At 48.5% G+C, this 22841-nt stretch overlaps 11 protein-coding genes across 11 annotated transcripts; 3 read left to right on the forward strand and 8 right to left on the reverse strand.

The window, feature by feature from the left end:
* Positions 1–274: 274 nt before the first annotated feature.
* Positions 275–2123, reverse strand: N7519_007109 (uncharacterized protein; the record flags this gene model as incomplete). Its single annotated transcript, XM_057293885.1, has 5 exons — positions 275–1016; positions 1087–1375; positions 1439–1661; positions 1726–1885; positions 1936–2123. 5 exons carry the CDS (start codon positions 2121–2123, stop codon positions 275–277), a joined length of 1602 nt encoding a protein of 533 aa, XP_057148696.1.
* A 296-nt stretch (positions 2124–2419) lies between these two features.
* N7519_007110 (sugar O-acetyltransferase) lies at positions 2420–3212 on the reverse strand (the record flags this gene model as incomplete). The annotated part of the gene is made up of 3 exons (XM_057293886.1): positions 2420–2509; positions 2575–2974; positions 3052–3212. The coding sequence occupies 3 exons, from the start codon at positions 3210–3212 to the stop codon at positions 2420–2422; spliced, it is 651 nt and encodes a 216-aa protein (XP_057148697.1).
* Positions 3213–5272: 2060 nt separating this feature from the next.
* On the reverse strand, positions 5273–6860 carry N7519_007111 (homoserine O-acetyltransferase family protein; the record flags this gene model as incomplete). The annotated part of the gene is made up of 2 exons (XM_057293887.1): positions 5273–6154; positions 6198–6860. The coding sequence occupies 2 exons, from the start codon at positions 6858–6860 to the stop codon at positions 5273–5275; spliced, it is 1545 nt and encodes a 514-aa protein (XP_057148698.1).
* Positions 6861–8660: 1800 nt separating this feature from the next.
* On the reverse strand, positions 8661–9114 carry N7519_007112 (uncharacterized protein; the record flags this gene model as incomplete). The annotated part of the gene is made up of 2 exons (XM_057293888.1): positions 8661–8681; positions 8830–9114. 2 exons carry the CDS (start codon positions 9112–9114, stop codon positions 8661–8663), a joined length of 306 nt encoding a protein of 101 aa, XP_057148699.1.
* Positions 9115–10221: 1107 nt separating this feature from the next.
* On the forward strand, positions 10222–11430 carry N7519_007113 (uncharacterized protein; the record flags this gene model as incomplete). Its single annotated transcript, XM_057293889.1, has 1 exon — positions 10222–11430. The coding sequence occupies one exon, from the start codon at positions 10222–10224 to the stop codon at positions 11428–11430; it is 1209 nt and encodes a 402-aa protein (XP_057148700.1).
* A 1282-nt stretch (positions 11431–12712) lies between these two features.
* On the forward strand, positions 12713–13862 carry N7519_007114 (glycosyltransferase family 32 protein; the record flags this gene model as incomplete). The annotated part of the gene is made up of 2 exons (XM_057293890.1): positions 12713–13766; positions 13834–13862. 2 exons carry the CDS (start codon positions 12713–12715, stop codon positions 13860–13862), a joined length of 1083 nt encoding a protein of 360 aa, XP_057148701.1.
* A 763-nt stretch (positions 13863–14625) lies between these two features.
* Positions 14626–15907, reverse strand: N7519_007115 (Gfo/Idh/MocA family protein; the record flags this gene model as incomplete). The annotated part of the gene is made up of 2 exons (XM_057293891.1): positions 14626–15748; positions 15804–15907. 2 exons carry the CDS (start codon positions 15905–15907, stop codon positions 14626–14628), a joined length of 1227 nt encoding a protein of 408 aa, XP_057148702.1.
* A 499-nt stretch (positions 15908–16406) lies between these two features.
* On the reverse strand, positions 16407–17723 carry N7519_007116 (putative integral membrane protein (Pth11); the record flags this gene model as incomplete). The annotated part of the gene is made up of 5 exons (XM_057293892.1): positions 16407–16727; positions 16784–17080; positions 17139–17324; positions 17385–17452; positions 17510–17723. 5 exons carry the CDS (start codon positions 17721–17723, stop codon positions 16407–16409), a joined length of 1086 nt encoding a protein of 361 aa, XP_057148703.1.
* Positions 17724–18488: 765 nt separating this feature from the next.
* On the forward strand, positions 18489–20325 carry N7519_007117 (FAD-binding oxidoreductase; the record flags this gene model as incomplete). The annotated part of the gene is made up of 3 exons (XM_057293893.1): positions 18489–18748; positions 18812–20078; positions 20155–20325. Coding segments are annotated over 3 exons (1698 nt in total), but the record flags the coding sequence as incomplete, so codon positions are not given.
* A 609-nt stretch (positions 20326–20934) lies between these two features.
* On the reverse strand, positions 20935–21244 carry N7519_007118 (uncharacterized protein; the record flags this gene model as incomplete). The annotated part of the gene is made up of 2 exons (XM_057293894.1): positions 20935–21121; positions 21228–21244. The coding sequence occupies 2 exons, from the start codon at positions 21242–21244 to the stop codon at positions 20935–20937; spliced, it is 204 nt and encodes a 67-aa protein (XP_057148705.1).
* Positions 21245–21463: 219 nt separating this feature from the next.
* On the reverse strand, positions 21464–22835 carry N7519_007119 (cAMP-dependent protein kinase; the record flags this gene model as incomplete). The annotated part of the gene is made up of 4 exons (XM_057293895.1): positions 21464–22186; positions 22252–22376; positions 22442–22531; positions 22601–22835. The coding sequence occupies 4 exons, from the start codon at positions 22833–22835 to the stop codon at positions 21464–21466; spliced, it is 1173 nt and encodes a 390-aa protein (XP_057148706.1).
* Between the last annotated feature and the right edge of the window lie 6 nt (positions 22836–22841).

Here is a 22841-nt window from a genome sequence, read left to right on the forward strand (position 1 = left end):
TCTGTGGTTGGGGATCTTGGAAGCTTCTTCCCATCTAGGACAGGCTCTGATTTAACGATACTTGGCCGTATGATATATCAAATACGAATTGTTCCATTTATTCAACTAGCGCTTGCTTGCTCTTGTATAAACTTCGCGAGACAAGGACGGTTTGGTTATCACGCCTTGCCAACGTTGAGAGAAGCATATAGCTGACCCGAGGTCATCCAAAAACCAACTTCGCCAAGTCTCACAAATCCAGTGTGGTTGTCCAAATCACAGGTTTAGGTCCGGCTCAACTATATGTGGAAGCGTCGCTTGCTTCATTCTTAAGGTTCAACATCGCCCAGTCAATATCGGGCCCCTTGAACTCGTCGCCTATCAGAACCCAGAAAAAAAGAATGATAAGAAACAATCCCACCAAAACCGGTGCACTCCAGTTCATCGAGCCCACGGTAACTGGAAGGCTATAAGGGAAACAGATCATAACACCCACGATTGTGATCCACAGCGGTGCAAAAACATTGCAGATATATCCCCATCGACCAAGATCCAGCGGCCGCTTTGGCAGACACTGCGCACGACCTCGCGTAACGAGAATAGCCTGAGGAATGGCGTAACTCAGGTTCAATAGCGTGACGGCAGAAGTAATGATGGAGTTGAAAGCCGTGGTGCTGGCAAGGTATATGAGACCATAAATGGCAGCAAAAACCGTAGAGGCTATAGTCGTGCGAAGCGGAAATTGAAACCGCTCGTCTATGTTGTCGAAGAAATCGGGAAACGGAGTACCTCGATCTCTGGCGAAAGCCCATGCAAGACGCCCACAGGTAACCCACTGTGGAGAAATACCTGCTGCGTATACGATTGTCAACAGTACGCTAAGTGCCACAGTCACCCTCGTTGATCCTGTCGCCTGGTACAATAGTTCCACGGCTGGCATTCCGGCGTTCATTACTTCGTCCATGTCTTTCATGGCAATTATCAATACTGCTAATAGCGGCACCGCTGTACAAAGGCCAATGGCTAGTGTCACGTTCCTGTGCTTGGTTAGCGGGCCTAGTAACCAATTGGCATTAGAGATGGAGAATGAGGCAGGTCTTAGCTGACATGATCTGTGGGAGTCGACGCCCCGGTGATCGCATTTCTTCGGCGATATGGATCGCTCCATCGCTGGCACTGAAACAATACATCGAGTTGGTAATCCCGAGAAGCCAGGCGATGCCATTGTTCCATCCACTTGTACCAAGACCAGATCTGATGATATAAGACCTGGTATTTGTATGTTGACGCATAACAAGAACGGTTACGAACCAAATGGCAAATCCAGACAATGCGAGGTACAGAGACCAGGATGTGATGAGTGGTAGTTTCTTGGGGCACAAGAGAAGGGGCGTCACTATACAGGATAACCCGAGTCAGCAATGAAATGTAAAATAACTTGACAATAATGGGGTCTGACTTGTCGCAGCAATAGTAGCAAGATATACACAGTATGCATGCCATTGTTTTATCTCGAAGTCCGGATGTAGAAATTGACCGAGACCCAGGGTTGCTTTGGGGACAAGAGACAGGTCGGAGCAGGTCACCATCCACCATCCGAGTATAGACATCCAACCTGTCACAAAAGCGGCAAATCTCTTGTGCTTCTTGGGGGCGATTATGTAGACAAAGTGGTATTGGCCCTATAAGATGGCACCTGCAATTTAGCTATACGTGCGAGCAACAACTATGCCGTAGATAACTTACTCCAGATGAAGGAAACGCGGAAGCCAGCTCCGACAGTCCTAAGGTAATAATCCACTGCACAAAGCAAGCAACGATAACAGAAAATAGAGCCACTTGGGGTCCTCCGTATCTGAGATTCTGTCCGAAGTTGCTTAGCGCGCCAGCCCAAGCATTCGTGATACTAGATAGTTCAGCATAATAAGTGCAAAATATAATAAGCGGGAAACATACTTGAACGCAAAACCGAGGGATGAAACGATAGAGAATGATCGTTTGAATACTGCTTTATGGCCCTGGGCCCGCAGAATATCATCATCGGATATTGAGAAGCTGCCTGGTGCTTCTGGCCGAGAGCCAGCATTGCTATCATATACGACTTCGCGGTCTATGACCTCGCTATGGCTTTTTGCTTGTTCCATCTCGGATGATGAAATGCAAGCTCTCGCGTGACAATTTGACAATTTTCGTCAAGAAGGGGGGGGGGGCGGCGCATTTCGACACCCAGGTAGTAGCGGGCAATTTCGCAACCTTATCCCCCTCCTTCAATAGCAATATTTATCTTCCGCCGTGTACTACCCTGCTCATGTATCTTAACTTGAGCCCCAGTGTGAAGATGAAGGTTCATTCGGCGCTCAAGAGTGAACTGTATTGCAAAAGCCTACTTAAAGATGCTCGGATCAGCCTCAGTATTCATTAGCCCCCATTCACACCACCATCATTGTTGCTCTTCAGGGTTCATGCTCGTTTCAATCCGGCGAATGACTCGGGCGGGATTGCCTGCGACAAAGTGGAAGGGAGGAACGTCCTGCAGAAGTCAGTCTGGCTCTCTCTCAACGTGGAATTAGAGATATTATATCTCAGTATGCTGACCTTGGTCACTACTGAGCCAGCTCCAACTGTGCTCCCTTTCCCGATTCGCACGCCCGCCAGCACAATCACACTACCACCAATCCATACATCGTCTTCGATATGCACTTCTTTTCCACACTCCGGTCCCTTCAGACCCTGCCGAATAGCCGGGTCCATGGGATGGGTTGCACCATACAGGCAAACATTTGGACCAAACAGTACCCGTTCCCCGATAGTGATCAGGCAGGTGTCGAGCACGAGAAGATTGAAGTTGAGAAAAGTGCCTTTGCCGACTTTGAAATTCAGACCGTGGTCCACGGAAATTGGTCCATCTACAAAGGGATCAGTCTCTTCGAAAAGTGCCTCGTCTTCCTTCGGGTCTGGGTTCAATGGTGGCATTGGACGCGTGTCGCAGACAATGCTGGACACAAGTATGGTCAGCACAAATTTCACTGAGCAATAATCGATGACCATTCAGATCTCGTCGCCCAAACTTACTTTCTCCATAGCTCTACTTTTCGGCGCCTTGTTGCAGCCCCGGCGGCATTGAAATCATCGCAGGCTTGTTTACACCTTGTTCTGTTCGCCTGAAGATCCTCGTCCCATGCCCAGTATAGGTCGCCGCGAAGCATCTTTTGCCATTCCTTTGACTGCGCCATTCTCTCTGGAGGTGTAAGTGCACTGATGTGAAGAGATATTCCTAAAAATTGTGAGAAACAGGCGTATTTCAGTGCCTTTTGTACACGGCCCCGGGTGTGGATCCTAGTACTATGACATCGAGTGTGGGGAATAGTGGGGATGGGATCCACACTTTAGCGGCGCTGTTTATATCTGAATTGGGTAGTTCAGCCAGCAGCCACGGTGCTCCTCTGAGGTGATAGGTGAACAAGTTGCTTTGCTGCATATGCCAGATAAGCAAAGCTGGTATTGGCAAATTGACAATGGGATTTGGAATCATCAAGAACGGCGGCTCAGTGTCTCTGCTTTGTAATACATTGATTGATATATAAGGCGTTGCGCATAGATCTTGGGGTTACTGAAGGATAATTCCATCGTAGTAGTAGGACAACAAATTGCTCTTCATAAAACCCCGTGCCGTCTGCTCTTTGTGTGACATCGCTGTGATTGACCGGATATCTGAAAGAACCGTTAGCGCACAAGCACGCCCAGATCGAAGAAATGCATGTTCAAAGAACTTGGTAGAAACTGATTCTGGAGGAGAGTTCCTGGGCTATCTTCCGTATAGTTGGAATAGAAAAGCCCCGGGTATTGAAATTGTTTCTGCCTCAGGCAGACAACAGTATCATACCGGGGCGGAAGAACGTTTAACCCCCTTGGCATAAAATCAATATCTGTGCTTTCCAGGTTCCTGTCAATTTTATATTCCCGAGGCATCCCCCAAGCCCAGATCCCCTTTCAAATTCGTCGGGTACAAGGCTATGGCTATGGCTATATGCTATACCCAAGATGGCTCTCATGTGGAGTTCCTGGAAACAATAGCCAACAACAACACGTGTTATCCCATAGCCCTGGAGGTCTACTAACAACACCTGCTAATCCGAAGAGTCAATAAAACAACCTCTAGCGATTTCCAAGTGATAGGAGGTTGCCTTTCTGATAATTCTTTTAGCGGCCTATCGTCCTATCTGTGATCAAATGGTAGATGTCAGATGCATTTGCCTGTTCTCCTTGTTATCCATGTTGAAGAGAGCCATTCATGTTGTGACGTGCTAGGGCGTGTCCATGTCAGCTAAGGGCGAAGGTCAGCATCACCTGCAAACAAATACATGTGCCTTCCCTTTGTGGACTTTGTGCCTGCAGCTCCAATCCCCAACATATAAATACATGCCTCGCCCCCCACTTCCTCCCTTTCCTTCTCTCCTCCTCACTTTTGACTATTTTCAAGCTCTGAGATTAACTGGAAATACATTAAGGTGATGTCTCAAGGATCGCGGCATTGGCCAACAATAACCATTCGACTATCAACGATATTCTGGGTTTCCCGTTTTCCTTATAAATATTTGAAAGAACTTTCACCAGAGACTCTAGCCTCCAGTCATTACTTTCGAGTTTTGTCGTGTGGGCTATGTGAGCGTGCTCTTTCCACAAACCGTTCTAGGTTCTCCTAGTTCGTGAACTAAATCTTGGGGGTGTTTTTATCAAATCTCCCAGCTTGTGCTCCGGGTCTTGGTTTTAAATCTGTTCTCTTCTGTCGTCTTGTGGATAATGACATTCTGGAATTGTGGCTTGTGGTGTGCCATTCTGTTCTTTTCTCCTTCTCGCCCTGTGATGAGTTCGTCGTTGAGACGAACATAAGCCAATACTGCAGGCATCTGCTTGACGACGGCACCATTCAGCGCACCTCGTGCCTGTGGACCGTTTACACAGCTGGAAGCCGGTTATGAAAACCGAGAGCAACCTGAGGGCGAGTTTCCTTTTATTTTTGTGGGCTTCACCATGTGTATATTGTAACTTGATAGAGTCAAATGGGATAATAAATTGACATTTCTGTTCATTTGCCATACCATAGCTAAAATGCACCTATAGACTGTGTGGAGGTATCCATCGATCCATTAGAACTGCGAGTAAAAACAGAGAGGAGGTATCTCATTTCCATTCGTGAATGCAAACGCCTGCTAAATACTAAAAGTCGCACGCTTAACAACGTATTTACAGATTTATATTATATCCATTGTCTGGCACGCAACATGCCACGCGACTAGCGTAGGAACTTGCCCAATGCGCCACCAATGTTCTTGAGGTCTAACAAGAAAGTGTCATGGCCGAACAGCGACAAGTCGTCACCAAGCTCGATATGTTCAACTTTTTTGTTGCCACCAGCACGGAGTGTCTCGGCAATCTCCCGCTGCTGCCATGCTGGGAAGAGGATGTCACTTGCAACACCCATGACAAGCACAGGATGATCCTTGAGAGGAGCAAGGCCGGCTACAAGGTCCCGGGGAGGACCATCCACTGAGTCAGCAGAAACGGACTCATCCAACGGGATTGCATTAGAAGTTGATCCAGGCTGCTCCTCATAGGGCTTGTCTGGAAGGGTAAGACTGCAAGCAGGGTCGGAAGCATTTGGTGCGCCACCGCCGTGCGCAATGCGATCCTCGGACTCTGCACGACGTTTCATAGTGGCAGTCTGGTGTGCATGGCCGAGATCGAACAAGTCCATGGCCTTGGAGACATAAAGAAGACTGTTGGCATCATACTCGAGACAGAACTTCTCACCGGCATGGTCGAGATACGTCTCGATAAGGAAGTCGGGACACAGAGCTGGCTGTTTGCTGGGGTCTGCACGCTGGCGACCAAATCGCATCTCCCACTCTGGCCCGCTGCGGTACGTCACGGTTGCAATTTCGCGAGCTAGCTTCATGCCAGAGTGTGGCGGGATTCCATCGTAATAGAACCCACGCGCCCAGTTGGGGTCCATCATCAGCACCTGTCGCTGCGTGTGTCGCATCGCTATACTATAAGGGTGACTGCGGGCACAACCGCTGATGCTGACAATCTTGTTGACCCTCTCTGGGAAGAGGACGCCTGCTGCGAGACTCTGCATACCGCCCATGCTGGATCCGACAGAGGCAGCGAGTTTCTTGATTCCTGAGACCGTCGAGAAGCCGGAACTGAGCGCGCACCATGTCGTCTAAAGTCAGGATCGGGAAGCGGGTTGCGTATCGTTTTCCGTCGGACGGGTCGAGCGAAGAGGGGCCTGTACTGCCGTAACATCCTCCGAGAACATTGGTGCAAATGATGTGATATTTATCGGTGTCCAGTGGCAATCCGGGGCCAATGAACTTCTCCCACCACCCGGGCTTTGGGTTGGACGCTGTGCTATGGGCGTGGCTTGAGGCGGACAAGCCGGTATGCAGGAGGACGGCATTACTTTTGTCGCTATTCAATTGCCCCCATGTTTCGTAAGCAATATCGAATTCCGGTAGTACACCACCCCAGTCGAGTAGAAGTGGTTGTTCACAGTGGTATGATTCGTGTCGCCCGGTGGTGTATGAAGGTTCGGGGCCGGATTGCAGCGACCGAGCGGAGAGCTGCGCTGACTTTGCTTCTTGGGCATCAAGACAGGGGAATGACATGGCTGGATTGGACGAGTCTCTATCAGTTGACTCCGCGGCGACCGACGCTGACTTTCGCGGTGATACAGTATGCAATGGGCGTGTGGGCTTCCATTGCGCCGATAAAGTCCGATGTGGCCCCGCGGGCTTCACGAGAGAGTTGCCTTGTCGCCATGGCTGGATTCGGATGGTGCGTGAAGCAGCTCGGGCGGCGCCTCGAAATGACTGCATTATAAGAGCTTAAAATCTGTGTGAGTCAGGAAAGAAAGCTTCCCTGATTGAAAGGTATCGGGGAGAATATATGTGGATACCTCAGGCACTAAAGAGTCGCGTCATCACCGACATCGGTGATTGGCGGAGACAAGAGCGTTGGACTGTTGAATACAATGTACAACATATGGCAGACATTCCAAGGTTATTTGCAACTTTTATCAGACAAACTAAGGACTCTATATATAGCGAAAGAGTAGTGGTTTGAATAATCGTTGGAAACTAGACGCATCCAGACTAGTTATACACTCCAGCTGTCCTGAGAATAAGCTTGCTTTATCAGGCATACATTCATTGAGAGACTGGCACTTTTGTCCATGGATGCGAATATCAAAGGATTTGGGGCGAATGGCTAGCCCATAGTAAACCTCTGCCCAAGAAAAACCTCTCCTAGATCGGGACTTGCCTAATAGAACCTTTATACTTCAACCAGTACTCGGTTTTAGCTATGTTTAATACCTCTCTAATCATTATATCATGGTCACGATCTAAGTGTACATATTTATTTTTTTGGCCGGTCTTCATTTTCCTCGTCTGGCTCTTAGAACAAGACTTTCGCTGTCGAGTAATACTCAAGTCAATAAATTCGACCAGCTTCAACAGTATTCACGCTATTCCTGCTGCATTTTCTTCCCCATTTGAACACAACACTTGGCTGGCTTGGCTGTTCATGCTTATTGTGTGTTGCTTCATGTCATATTCAAGGACACAATCTTTCCACCATGAAGTTGTCCCAATCGGATTGTACTTCGTAGGATGGTCGAATCGATCGTGGGAAGCTGAGAAATACCAGATCCATTCTGTGTCCTTTACCCCTTACCCACCATCTGACCCCCAGCCTCGAGTACGGCCAGACGTTCCGTTCCCATGGTATGTAATGGCTATCATAGCAGTGTATCTCAGAGGTCGCAAACAGGGAAAGTGGAGTCCCGGGCATAGGGTCACCATTCGATGATGAAGTGTGAAGCCGTCTAGGGTTTGGTATGGTCGGATGGCAGACGCCAGACCAACCGGAGCATAACTGTCGTGATTCTTGTTCAGACAGTTTCGCCTAGAGTTTGTCTCGGCACAATGGACGATTCCTTTTTTACTTTCTTTTTGGTCTTCTTTTTGACTTCTTTTCTTCTTTGGATTTGGATAGTATCCGCGTCTTCCGGGTATTCTCTTATCCCCGACGGGAGTAAGACTGGATGGACTGGATCTGAAATATCAAATGTGCCAGGCTGTTGATCCAGGGTGATCTCAGCTTGGATTCGCTCTCTGAGACCTTCGATCGGGTAACGTGGGACCCTTTTGTGCTTGATGACCGGCCATTCTATATGCTGTGTGGCAGTAGTTGGGTTGTCAAGCATTCGAAGAAGCTCGGAAGTGATGCGAGCTTCAAAAACATGAAAAAATTCCTCTCCCCGTTTGTATGTTAAAAACAGACGTGACTTGGATGTATGAGCTAGGCGTTCAAAGAAGAAAAGCGGCGGAATGAGCATAGCACTTACTATGTGAACGGGCGGGTGCCACTCTTTGCGATGGTATTCCTGGAGTTGTGCAAGGGAAAGCAGAACACACAGAAGATATGGGTCCTCGCTCCAATTCTTTGGCGTGATTTGGGCTACTCGTTTTAGGTGAATTTGCCCCCCCGGGCGGTTAGAAAGACCTTTTGGATGGTCACGAAATGGAAACATCCTCTGGCGATAATTTTCAACACCACGATAGTGCATATATCCGATGATTGGCCGCGGTGCTTTGTCAGCTGGCTGGCTGCGTTTACGAGAGCGATAGTACACGCTGTACAGAGGTTGATGAATCCTCTTATTTGCAAAAAAGAAATAGGGTGTTTCACTGCAAACAATAGGTTAGTCATGGTTGGATGAACCAATGCAGTGCAAGGAACAGCTTGTATTACGCACCATTTTCGGTTGAGTAAGGGACGTACGAGGCATCCGAAGTCGAGATCCGGGCACAACGAAAATGAACCTTCTGCAAATCCTTCCTCGTGAAATAGATTTGTCTCCGCCTGTTCTTCAAGCACTTTTCCATTATCGACAGGTTGGCATGTATTTGCCTCAGGCTCGATGTCGTATGTAGGCGCGTGGTCAATATGTTCAAACCGGCATCCCAGCATCTCCAGATGTCGAGAAGTCCAGCATATTGGATGAACCAAGAGATCACGGTGGTGGCTCATGATCTCAGCAAGCGAAATTGCACCAGTAGACGGCATACTGAAGATAGTTACGAGTATCACTGGGCAGGTTGAGGAAATGTATGTAGGGGCCTCGCCCCTTGACCGCCTTTGGGTGTTGGTCGAATAATGCCACACTGCTGAGCTCCAGCCTCAAGTTCGTGAACTACCTACATACAACATATGTTGGTACCTAGGTAGGGACTTACGGAGGCGTTTCAGTGAATTTGATATTTCATGTCAATACAAGCACCGATAACTCGTGTCCAAAAAGATTCCAGTAGGAACCCAAACGCTCACGAGTTTTTCCCCAGCTTGCAATTTTAGCTTGGGAATCTATTAATGGCAATGATACACGCATACTCCATAAATCGGACTTAGATTAGACCCTGAAACCGTCTACTAACGTGAGAGCGCTAAATTTTCAGGTGTGACTGGGAACGGTGTGATCAACCGTCACAAGGCTGTCTGGTGTGAGGGGGCACGGCGCTTGGGGAAAGCGCGATACCACTCTCGCCCACCGAAGCTGAGGCTCCTTACTACCTCTAACCTATAGCCCTGGAGATTCATACATATGTACCCAGGTGGGTATACCTAGGTGGTGCATTAGCGTTGCCACATACTGTGGACATAATGGCAACACACGTAATGGAAGATATAGCAAAAGGCTGTATAATACTCTGTGCTTAGGAGAAATGATAAAGGTGTTAAACAAATACATATGTACTCTTAGAATAGTCATCAAAAAAAAGTCTAATAAATCATGTATCGTGTACTCTCCTAGGCGACGCCCGGATTCGCTCGTGTCGATTCGCTCGTGTCTCTTAAGCCATTTGGTCTGGGGGTTCAATAGGATATCCACGGGTATATGTGGTTGGTTCATGCTCATGAATTAAACGCCCATTAGTGCCCAACAAACTAGTATTGGGTCACAGCTGTTGTACTCGAAGGCCAGTGGTTTCACAAAAGGGATCCCGGCGGTTATGTAGGCATACATCGCCAACAACTATGTTTCATTGTCACCTGGCGGCAAGGCGAATATTTGCCCAAGAGGTGGTATAAAAAAGCACTGACTGCCGGAATGTCTGCCTCGGTGCATTCTTATCATCAAAAAAACTTCTCTTCTTTCCAAATTTGATCTTCGGCATGTCTGCCCATTATTTCGACAGTTTCACATCTGCCAGTCAGTTCACTGGCTCGAATGTGAAACATATTTCCCGGCTATCAATGACTTCCGCAAGTGGATGGGGGCGAAAACATCTGCTTGCCTGTCGCGTTGTAGTACGACAAGCGAGGCACAATATTCTTCCAATTTTGTCTCCCTACTCAAAATCTTCCGACACAACGTCCCCGGTTGAGATTGTGAAATTTGTGAATGGCCCCGATCACATTCAGCATTTTGAGAGAAGTGAGCACAGCCTTGTACGAGATTTTGGCTATAGCATTTCGCTCGCTCAAACATGGGCAGCGTTGGCAGCATTCAAGGGCAGCCGTGACTCTCAGAGAACACAGCAGTCGATTGGTCCCAGCAATTCCGACGATGGCAACCATTCTGAGGATTCCAACGCAGATTATGATTCTCTGATGGATACTGAATCTGACGGTGACGGCAACTCTGGGGGTATGGGAAGACCGGCGCGTGAAATAAGACCCAGTCGAGATTCAGAATTCGTCCATTCTGGGGAAATGCAAGTTGGTTCTAGCAGTCCACAGGCTGCGAGTTCTCAAGATGCATCGTCTACTGGTCACATCGACAATGCGGAACACCATCTCCGAGGGACAGTCGAAGATGACACTCTGCGCCTCTTATCCTGCGTCATCCGACATATTCTTTATTTTGGGTCACCTCAAGACTGGAAGAATATGTCGAGGGTTGTTGAATTTCGGGACGTCAAGTTACAAGCCAGCGCACACCTACCTTCGATAAACAAATCGATAAATGCCATCGATGACGGAGGCCTTTGCCTACGCATCCAGGATGAAGGCTCTTTTACACTCCTCGACGATCGCGTGGCGATTTTGGAAGCAAAGAGAGACTTCGATTCGCTTGAGGAGGGCAAACCGATCATCTCGGACCGATGTCTAGCCCAGATGACCTGCGAGGCCCTAGTGGCTAGGTCAGTTAGTTCTGAACCCCGTGAGAGAGTTATAGTCATCCACGCTACGCAGAACTACATTTGCTTTCTCGAATTCAAAATTAGCGATGAGTATATTCAGGATTTGGGTTCGGAGTCGCCAAGCTCATGCATTACCGTGGTGGCCACCCCCTGGTACGACCTGAGCAGTGCATCCAATAGGAAACAGGTAGTTCTCAATTTGTGTGCCCTGATGCGTTGGGGAGGAGCGAGGAAGTGATATTCCTTTTGCTTTGGTCTTGTTGTGGTCTTGTTGTGGTCTTGTTGTGGTCCTGTTGTGGTCTTGTTGTGGTCTTGTTTTGATTTGCTTTCGCGTATACGGTTTTATTTATTATAGAAACCACGTTGTCTTGCAATAAACTTACACGCCTCTTAGAAGTAGGTACTTTGGAAGTCAGAGCAAGTCCTGTTGATGGTGTTGTAGGTTGTCTCTGCTACTACAAGGGTCACCATAGGCACAGGAAGACTTGTCCTCTGTAATTAGACAAACACAAAAATAATTAAGACGGCACTTGGGCCTTGCTGTGAGCACCCAAGTACCGCAACATATGACCTGAGCCGAATTCTCTTGGCTACGACGTTAGTTCTATACATGTATTACATTTCCAAGCCAAGCGAAGCTTATGTTACTGTCCGAGCTTCTAAGGTTGCAGTCGGCGTAAGCCACCCTTAATGTTAGACCCAAAATCAACTCATTTGGGTATATAGCTCTATCATTCTAGTATTCAGATTAAGAGTTGTTGAGAGTGTCAGACCTATGTTATAGGAATTATTTATCTCGGGATGATCATCACCCATTCTGGATATGAAAGGAGCACCTCATGTGGGGTGCTCTGATGCAACCAAGTGGTTAATCTAGCAGGACCATTGCTTAGCAATGTCAATATACGTAAAAGTAAAAACGAACACACAAAAGACAGAACAAAGAACAAACGAAGAACGGACAATACCAAAGAAGGTCATACCTACAGTATGTACATATGTTATGTAGGTGGTTTTTAAGTTACATTTCGCCCAAGACCACGTGAGTGGCTCCGCCTAGCGTGCACGCTGCTTCCGGAATACGCAATCCTTTTATTCCAGTCGACGTCTAGCGAAACTGGCCAGCAAGGCGATAAAGTACTCGCTGCCAGACAGCGTGGTCTGCCTTTTGACTCAATCTCTCCTGTTCTGTGGTACTAGTGACCGACAATTTTCACTGGGTTTTTGACGCCTCCTATCCTGACTGATTCTGGGTTGACGTATCTTCGGCCATTGAGGTCACATCCAAGATTTCCGCATATCGATATGCCACCCTCTCAATTTCTTTAGTCTAGGATCTGCAAATTGCTCGACTCTCACACTCGCCGAACGAATCCCATACCAAAACTAATCAAACTCCCCGAGTTTGCGGATCACGGAACACAAAAGCACAGAGACCTTGATTCCTACCTTCCAGCCAATCTACGGCTGTCGCATGACCAGCGAATTATTTTCCGATTGCACCGGCTCGTTCGCCTGTCATGATCACTCCGCGCAAGGTGCTGCTTTCCCTGCTCTGCGTGGTCACATTTGTTCTCATCCTCCGCTCGTTCCGAGATCCCGAAGTTCCTGGGGCACCTGGGTACAGACCAGTGAAGAAGATATCACAAGAGGAGGATGAAGTGACAGCAAACTCAGCACGGAAAACACCACCGCAAGGTAGAGCTCAATTACCCCTCGGCGCATCACCGACAGCACCGCTCCGCGAACGCCTCCGGTATCAATTCCCCTATGAAATCGAAAACAAATTCCCCGCATACATCTGGCAAACATGGAAATACGGACCAGGGTCGTTCTGGTTTGACGAAGACCTCCGCGGCCTGGAGGCCAGCTGGACAGAGATGCACCCGGGATTCACGCATGAAGTCATTCCCGACGAGACACAGCAACACCTGATCAAGTATCTATATGGGTCAGTTCCGGAAGTGTTTGAGGCATATGATTCACTGCCGCTCGCGGTCATGAAGGCGGATTTCTTCCGGTACTTGGTACTCCTGGCGCGCGGCGGAATATACAGCGATATCGACACGTTGGCACTCAGGCCCGCGCACACGTGGCTCCCCGAGGAACTTGATCGATCAACTATTGGATTCATTGTTGGCATTGAGGCTGATCCTGATCGCGATGACTGGCATGACTGGTATTCGCGCCGTCTTCAGTTCTGCCAGTGGACCTTGGTGTCTAAACCTGGGCATCCGATTCTTCGTGATATGGTGGCTTATGTCACCGAGCATGCTCTGCGAATGAAAAGGGCTGGCATTCTCAAGGTTGGCAAGATGGATAAGACTATTATGGAGTTCACTGGGCCTGGGGCCTGGACAGATTCTGTCTTCCGCTACTTCAACAACCCGGCATACTTCAATATCCAGCCGGGTGATAAGAACATTACATACGAGGACTTCAGCCACCAGACCACACACCGCAAGGTTGGGGATGTGGTTGTTCTACCCATTACCAGCTTCAGCCCCGGCGTGGGGCAAATGGGTGCAGGGGATCCAGATGATCCCATGGCTTTTGTGAAGCACAATTTCGGAGGTATGTCTTTATCTATGCCACGTTCGTTTAGTCTCATGTGGACATAGTACTAACTTTTCTATTTCAGGCACATGGAAAACAGACCCATCGCTGTGAAAATGCCCCAATCTTATTTTATTCGAGTCCAACACTGTACACTGTACAATATCAGAGACCTATTGCAGGCCTTTGCTTGCAGTTCATCTCAATATTTGCTCCGATTTCATCACCCACTCTTCCCCTCTAGATCTCCCGACTGTTTCGGCTCCCGTCACAGACTCCCAAACTCCCAAAATCTCCGGCAACGAACTGTCATCATCGGTGCCTTGAATATGACTGAACCCAGGCGCAAGCTTTAAACCCGCTCCATGTTTCATGATACCTGTTCATATGATTCCCCCACTTTGTTTTCATTGTTACATACACTGTTCTTTTACCCTTTTCTGCTTGGTAAATGGTTTGCTACTAGCTACGTACACTAGCTGCTTATAGATTTCAATCTCATTGTTTCGATAGCCAAAAAGCGACTTTTTTGAAAATTTCCCAGTGCATACGCATGGAGGTTTTGCTATTAGCTTCTGGATATCCATTATACGAGCCTAGAGAACGCATTACATATGACTATGTTGCGAAAATGCATGTCTAATCCGAGTATTTCACAGTTAAAACTACCTAGTCCTACTGACCTCTGCCATCTATGGATATCAAAAGTATGTGACGTATGCAGGTTATGACAGCTACTTCTTCTTATCCTTCTAGCTACAGCACTGATTAAAGGGGAAGAAAATCTATAAAAGAAATATACCTAAAGAGATATATGCAAGCCAAACAATAAAAAAATAATGACACGAAGACTTAGCCTTCTTCCAAAGCACTTCGATCACCGGAACAGACTTGTTGGCCGCAATCCCAGCCCACTCTTCTCATACGCCATGTCTATCATTTTCATCTGATCCCATGAATCTTGACCCTCAACCCAATATTGCGTGGAACGCCCCTTAACACGATTGACAAACTCTTCAAGCTGGTACCGATATGACATCCACCAGTCCTCACCGGGGAGGTTCGCAAACTCTCCCCCAGCCTCCTTGTAACTGTAAGCCTTATACGACTTGGACTCAGTCCAAGTCTTAAGAGGCATACGATCACCCTTATTCCGAATAAGGAAGGTCTCCTTAACATCGATACGGTGCCAGATAACAGCGTGGATAAATCCATGTAGCGTCACCACCCGCGTGCGTAGCTTCTCCTGTGTCTCTGGGAGGGATTCGTCACCGACAACGACTTCCTTGTGCGTGACGCGGGCCTCGGACGGTTTCCACAGGATAGACCCACGCATAGTGGTAGAAGCTTCGGCAATGCCACCGTTCGGAAAGCGGAATTTAGCTTTAAAGTTAGTATCGCACTGGTCGTGGATGCCGTCGCCAAAGATGCCAGGTTCGCAGGTTAGACACTCCACGGGGTCATCGTCGAATACCATGCGGATAATGCCAAAGTTGTATGTGCCTAGCATCATTATACTCCCTCCAGCGAGTTCGTAATTGAACCCAATGTTATCCTTATCGAGCATCAACCACGGGACCATAGAGTCTGTGTGGACGTGGACGACGTCGGCCGGGGTGATGAAGGACAGGAACTTGTGCACTACAGGATGAAACCGATTGTGGAATGCCTCGAGCAGTACGGGAGCATTTGGCTGTAACAGTTCAGGTAGATTGAAGAGGATCTCGGCCTCGGTAGCGTTAGACGTCGATGGCTTCTCCAGAAGAACGTGCTTGCCAGCGCGAATGGCGCGCACAGCCCACTCGAAATGCAAATTATTAGGCAAAGGAATCAAGACTGCGTCGATCTTAGGGTCTTCGAGGATTTCGTCATAGGATGTGCGAACATCCGGGATGTTGTGCTTTTTGGCGAATGCTGAGGCACGAGCATGATCTCTAGCAGCGACTGCTTGTACAATAACCTCCGGGTGTGACAGGACGGGTGTAATCAAGGCAAGAGGTCTATTGAATATCAAGGTCAGGTGGGTTCTAAGGTCAAGCATTGAATGCGGCTCACGCAATCTGAGCTGCCCCGAGGATACCAAAGCGGATAGCATCATGCTTCTTTTCGACTTTCAGAGGGCCGAATGCCGTGAATACGCGCATAACCATTGCTGCCATTTTAACTTTTCTGTGTTCCTTCTTTGGAAGCTCAAAGAAGCAAACAGTATGTGAATTTAATATACCAAAGTGGGAAGGGTAGTTGCGCCGTCGGGGTAAAGGTTGGACCGACTGACAGGGTATATAGATAAGAGAACGACAGGGTATAAAGTCACCAATGTCTCAAGCTTTAGGCCTCTCGCTCGAAACATTCGGACCAGATTGAATTTGTCATCGTCGGTGTTATTGATGGATGGGTGCGCCGACGCGACGCCGAACGTTCAACACAGAAAATGGACATCCTCACAGTGCAGAGATCATGCGGCGCTCCGCTCACTGTGTCAACTGATACTACATACCCATGTAGGTAGAGGAGTAAGGTAGTGTAGGCGACATCCCGATTAGGCCGGTTGTCATGATGGTCCATAAAAAACCCTCGTACACGTGTTTGGTATCGAATATTATATGTACAACATTTCTCATTGTTCAAAAGCCCCAATCTCCGAAGTCCAACGCCAAATCAATGGGCGACGCCAGACTTAACCGTAAATTCCGAAGTCACATATACCTTCATGTTCTCCGCTTCCGACAATATATGCTCCTCGCTATCCCCATCATTCGTCGGCGGTCCGGATCGAATATCAGTAACCGGGTGCCCCTCGGACTCATATATAGGCTCGAAATTGCTCTTTTTGCGCGCAATAGCCGACCCCGTCCCCGTGCCTTGGCGAACAGAGCTAAGTGCATAAGTACGTGAAGTGTCGCGGTTTCGGTATGAAGTGACGGTGGAAGCGAAGGACTTGAACAGAGGCCCGTAGGTAGGGATGCAGGCGATGACAACCTGAATATTTTCGTTAGTTTCGTTTAAACTTGAAGAGATGTCAAGAATTAACTCACGCCCAGGCTGGTCTCCACACAAGACCAGATCACAATATTCTTGCTGTCGGTGTAGGTTTCCAGGGCTTTGACGGTGAAGATGCGGATGACCTGAATCACGGTCACGAAGAAGCCGAGAGCAAACAGACAGGCCAGGAGGACTTTTTGTTTGAGGCGGAGCTGGAGTTTCCACAGAACTGGCAGAGGTAGTGCTATGATAATCAGGTCTAACGCGATGCTTGTGCCTCCAAGTGCGAAGTAGAATGGTATGGTATGGATGCAATGTCCCTCGAGAGAACTATCCCATTGCTTTGCGACCTGTTTAATGTCAGATAACCCGATCTCTTCAATTGGTGCGCACTGTTGAGGAGCTGACCGGTGTGCAGGAGATTGAGATGATAAAGGCGAAGATCAATTGATTAACGACACACACGACGATGGCGACAATTATGATTTTGCGATATCGCTCGATAATCCCCGCAATGCGCAGGTAGGAGGTCAACAAGGCGACCTTGAAGCCGAGGACAGCGAGACAGTAGACCGGGCCGCCGGCGTATTGGATCTATAGAGCAAAGTTAGAGTCAGGTTCGAGTTCGAACAATGTTGGTTTTGTGATGCACACCTTGCTAAAAGGAATAACATTCTCCTTTGGAAAGTAGGCTGCACTGAGTCCTTGGCCCCATCGTGTCTCTGAAATAACCATTCCGTCAGTTACGCAGTTAACCTTCGATCAATGAATTGACTCACGAGCCACGGCGATTCCGGCGTATGCTAACGTTAACAGCGAGGCCACCAGTGCAGCATAGTCGTCAATCCATGGAGAGCGTTTGCTGCTTATTCGCACATGAAAACGCAGACATACGGCCAGAAATGCTAGAATTGAGCACACCAAGCAGACCCCGATCACTCGCGGAATGTCGCTATTCGGATCGGTCTCGTGGAGGTTGTATACCCAGCCCATGATCCGATCATTATCATGAGTAAGGGAATTTGGCAGCCTCTGCAAGGGGATGTGGTATTCTTATTCATAATTACGGAGTCCACAGATCATCCGTACACGAGAGCATGATTTCATGAGGCGGGTGGGTCGGTGGGGGCTTATAGCGCAATTAAGTTGCAACAAACTAGATTCACAAACCATGGAAAACAATATGGATTTGGAATAGGATTTGCCAATAATTGCTTTTTCCCTTTTTTGTGTCATTGCTTAGCTAGCAATGAGCAAGCCACTAGAATATGTGCATTATCCATTACATAGCCTGTATGATTTAGGGAAAAAAATAATAATAAATATAAATAAATAAATAACATCCTTTAGAACATGTCTTAGAATAATATCCTTTATACTGTAGAACGTCGAAAGCAGGAAGCCACATATGCAGACTGGAAAAGACCAAAGGTGATCGGGCAAGCGCGGATCATAAAACCATGGAATGTCTCATTTTAAAGTTTACTGAAAATTGCACAAAGTTCGGAGATTCCAGCATCGAAAGGCTGAATGGTGGGGAAAGACTCCATGAGTGGTCGATTCTTCCAATAATTCCCGGAACTATCTCCATTCCGAGGTTGGTTTCACTTGGTTTCCAGGGCTAGCAAGGTGGGTTAGCTGCAACTTATATTGCGGGCATATTGTGGATTCTTCTATGTTGTAAGCGAATAGCCCCTGAGCTTTTCATTCGGAATACACATTTAAGAGAACCTGAAACCTGATACACTTGCATGAAGCCAATCCGATATGTTTTTCCGCGCATCCTTCATTGCTTCGCTGTTGGCAGTTCTACCTGAGGCTTCAGCCTCATCGGCTTGCCGATGTTTGCCCGATGATGCTACATGCTGGCCCACAAATGCTGAATGGTCTCAATTTAACGAGACGATCGATGGCCGACTAGTGAAAACCGTCCCTCTCGGAACCCCTTGCCATGATCCAACCTACAATGCTGAGGCTTGTGCAGTCTTGAAGGACGGGTGGCTACTTCCCGAGGAGCAGTATGTGGCTTTGCATGTAGAATAACACGAAAGGGTCAATACTGACTTTCTATATTTTGACAGCTATGAATCGTCTTCCTCGATTATGGCGCCATTCTTTGCTGAGGGTGTTTGCGATCCATTCCACCCTGTCTCAAAGCCCTGCACACTAGGCAACTATGTGCGCTACAGCGTGGATGTCACCAGCCCGGCTCAGATTTCCAACACGGTGAAATTCGCAACGAAGCACAACATCCGTCTTGTCATCCGTAACACCGGCCACGACTACAATGGCCGATCCACTGGCGCCGGAGCCCTTGCAATCTGGACTCACCACCTGAAGGATCTCTCTATCGACTCTTACAGTGATGAGCACTACTCCGGAAAGGCCATTACCATGGGAGCTGGAATCCAGGGCTTCGACGCCTACGAGATCGCCGAGCAGACCGGCTACCAGGTCGTTGGCGGTGAATGTCCCAGCGTCGGTCTTGCCGGTGGCTACACCCAAGGAGGTGGTCACTCCGCACTTGCCTCCCGCTACGGTCTGGCCGCCGACCAAGTCCTGAAATGGGAGGTCATTGACGGCCAAGGCAACTTCATCACTGCTACCCGCGACAATGAGTACTCAGATATTTTCTGGGCTCTTAGCGGAGGTGGTGCTGGCACTTACGGTATCGTCTGGTCCTTGACCGCGAAGGCACACCCCGGAACTCCTGTCTCTGGTCTGAACCTGACCTACACAAATGAGGGTCTCTCTCAAGATACCTTCTACGATTCCATCGAGACCTTCCACGCCACCCTGCCCGCTATCGTCGACGCAGGTGCCATGAGCGTCTGGTACTTCACTAACACCAGCTTCTCTATTGCTCCCATCACCGGTCCCAACATCCCTGTCGCAGACTTGGTGGCGCTTCTCAAGCCCTTCACTGATAAGCTCGACACGCTCGGCATCAACTACAACATGGTTTCCAACCAGTATAACAGCTACTACAGCCAGTTCAAGGATATGCAGGGCGTCATCCAGGTCGGCACTGCCCAGTATGGAGGCTGGCTAGTCCCGAGATCGGTCGTTGAGAACAACAACCACGCCCTGCTGACTGCCTACCGTGAGATCACCGAGGCTGGCGGCACCTTCATCGGTGTTGGCTTGAACGTCTCCCACAAGGTGTCCGGAGACGTCCACAACGCTGTCCTCCCTGCTTGGCGGGACACCCTTATTGATACTACTCTGACGACCCCATGGGAGTGGGATAATGACGCTCTCATGTTGGAGCGCCAGCGCCAAATGACTGAGGATTTCATTCCTAAGCTGACTGCGCTTTCTCCCCAGTCCGGTGCTTATATGAACGAGGTACGTAAACTGATATCTAGCTCTGCGAGCTCTAATCCCTTTCGTTGTTGTGCACACATGCTTACTGTTTCGACAGGGTGACTTCCAACAGCCCAACTTCAAGGAGGTCTTCTATGGTACCAACTATGATACCTTGCGCCAGATCAAGGCCAAGTATGATCCTAACGATATCTTCTACGCCAGAACCGCTGTCGGGTCTGACGAGTGGACCGAGAGCGAGGATGGCCGCTTGTGCAAGGCGATCTAAGAAGAATCCAATTGGGTTGAATGTGTACATAATGTATCAAGTTTCAGGTCCCATCATTTTTGGGCTAGATAGACTGGTGAGGTGTGATGAGGTTGAAGCAAACTTCGAGGCTCACCACATCAGGTTGCCGCCGGAAGAATCTATGTATATATTTCTACTATCCTCAAATTTCCCTGAACAAGGAAATAGATGTTCTCCATGACAATAAAAAAAAAAGTGATTCTTAGCTTCTATCAATAAACGCTGCGATTATCAGATGATTATGTGGGTGTGACCATCCTATCTAGACATCCCTAACTAGAACTGTTCTCTTCCCGGATGCATCTTCTAATCGAGTCCTAGCTTTCTGTTGCCGGCTTACATCCAGCCTGTGAAAGGGATGAGATGATTGCGAACAATCTATTGAATAAGGCTGTGATATGACACGAAATCTGTGCTAACTATAAGACCATATGTCCAAGATGAAAATACCTACATACTATATGTAGACGATATTGAAAATCCCGAATATAGAAAGCAGCCACCTATGTAACATCGCGATCCACTACACATGACTATGTAAGTAATGTTATCACTTTACGACGAAAGGAGAGTCAAAAGAAGATGGCATTAAAACGGTCCCGTCCACAAGATTGCGCCTAGAAACCTTGGGAGGTTGTTGAGGCCGGGGAAGAGTATGGATTCCAGGTGGTCAATGTCCATGACCATGATCAACACAAGGTGTGTGTACAAAGGGGAGTGTATGTAAAAAAAAGGGGGTAAAAAAAAAACAATACTGCCCGGGATGGTCTCCATACTGTTGTCCACGTGTGTGGATGTGTGGGAAGGTCAAATTATGGCGGCAACACCGGCTGAACAGCATGGCGAGGTGTGTGATATCCTCAGATTCACCACAGACATACCTGCCAAGGGCTGTCATGGGATCTCATCTGAAAACAGAAAGTTAAGATCGGCGCGAATAATCGCGAATGATCGCGAATGATCAGGCGTGCGGCCCCTGCGTGGAGGAGCATTCGCTCACCGGGGAGGCGTCCGTGGGGGTTCCCGTGGGGTTAGAGAGTGATGGCCGTCATCTGAGAATGCCGGAAGAATGAAGGTTCGGTGAGAGCTTGATGGGCTGTAATGGCGAACAAATCTTTCAGAAGTCACTGAATAACGGCTCGTACTTCTTCTTCAGATCCTCCGTGTAAATGTTCGTGTGTCTGACGTCGGGGGGGATCCGGGTATTCTTCAAAATTACCCGTGTCCGCGGGTGTGATAGGCGGGGAATTATAGGCCCTTTCACCCGGCGATAAAACAAATCATCCCAAATGACATCTTGAAAGAATGGGTGGGACTTGACTCGAGTCGAGCCACCAGAGATGTGGCCCAGTCGCTCCGTCGGATTTGTTTTGCAGAGTAAGGAGACAATGTTCTGTGCTGCAGCCGGCATATTGGGTGGGAAGCGTAGACGGCCTTCGATGATCTGCTCGTAGATGCGCATAGGGTTCTGATCCCAGAAAGGAGGCTGTCCGATCAAGAACTCGTAAATCAAGATTCCAAGAGCCCACCAGTCCACTGCAAGTCCATGGCCGCTGTTTTGAATGACCTCTGGAGCTAGGTATTCCGGTGTGCCGCATAGTGTGTACGTCTCGCGGTTATCGACTTGCTTCGCAAACCCGAAGTCAACAAGCTTAAGGTGACCGTCGGCGTCCAACAGGATATTCTCCGGTTTGAGATCTCGGTAGGCGACTCCGTGGACGTCATGTAGGAACTCGATTGTCATTGTTATTTCGGCCGCATAGAATGTCGAGACTTCTTCGCTAAAGCGTCGTTGTCGTCGTAGATACGTGAATATTTCACCTCCAGGACAATAGTCCAGCTAACAATTGGTCAGCACCCTATGATCATCCGTATTCCGAGTTGCAAAAAGAAAGGTTGCCATACCAGCATGTAGAGGCACTTCTCATCCGAGAATGATGCGATCAATGTGGTGATGAAAGGGTGGTCAACCACCGCTGCGAGGGCCTTCCGCTCGTTGCGCACATGTTCCACTTGCTTGAGTTTGATCACTTCCAGTTGCAATCAGCACGAGTTATCCCTCGCCACGCGCAACGTTAAACAAAGTGGCGCTTACCGTCCGCCTTTCGAAGTATTTTCAACGCATAGACTTTGTCCTTGTCCTTTTGGTCTTTTAACCTTGCGAGCCACACCCGAGCGAAAGTGCCTATACGATGAAAAGGATGAACTGTCAGATGCGACACTTGAGAAATTATGGTTTAGGCCACGCGCTGACCGGTTCCAAGAGTCTTGACGAGCACAAAATCGTTCACATGCAAACTCCTCGAGGAAATGCACAGTTGCTTCTCGTCCTGGCGCTCGGTGATGAGGAAAGGGTTCGAGGATCGCGGAGAATGGCGGAGGGACTCGACGAGCTGCTTTTCCCTGTGATGCAGGTTGCCGTTTACCTTGGGGAAGACCATGGTTCCTGGCGCCTCATTTGGCGAATGTTGCACTGCTCCGGTTGCCATTAGAAT

Source organism: Penicillium mononematosum, assembly GCF_028829835.1.
Source record: "Penicillium mononematosum strain IBT 11891 chromosome Unknown utg000003l:1.0-8172316.0:1.0-8177699.0, whole genome shotgun sequence".
NCBI lineage: Eukaryota > Fungi > Ascomycota > Eurotiomycetes > Eurotiales > Aspergillaceae > Penicillium > Penicillium mononematosum.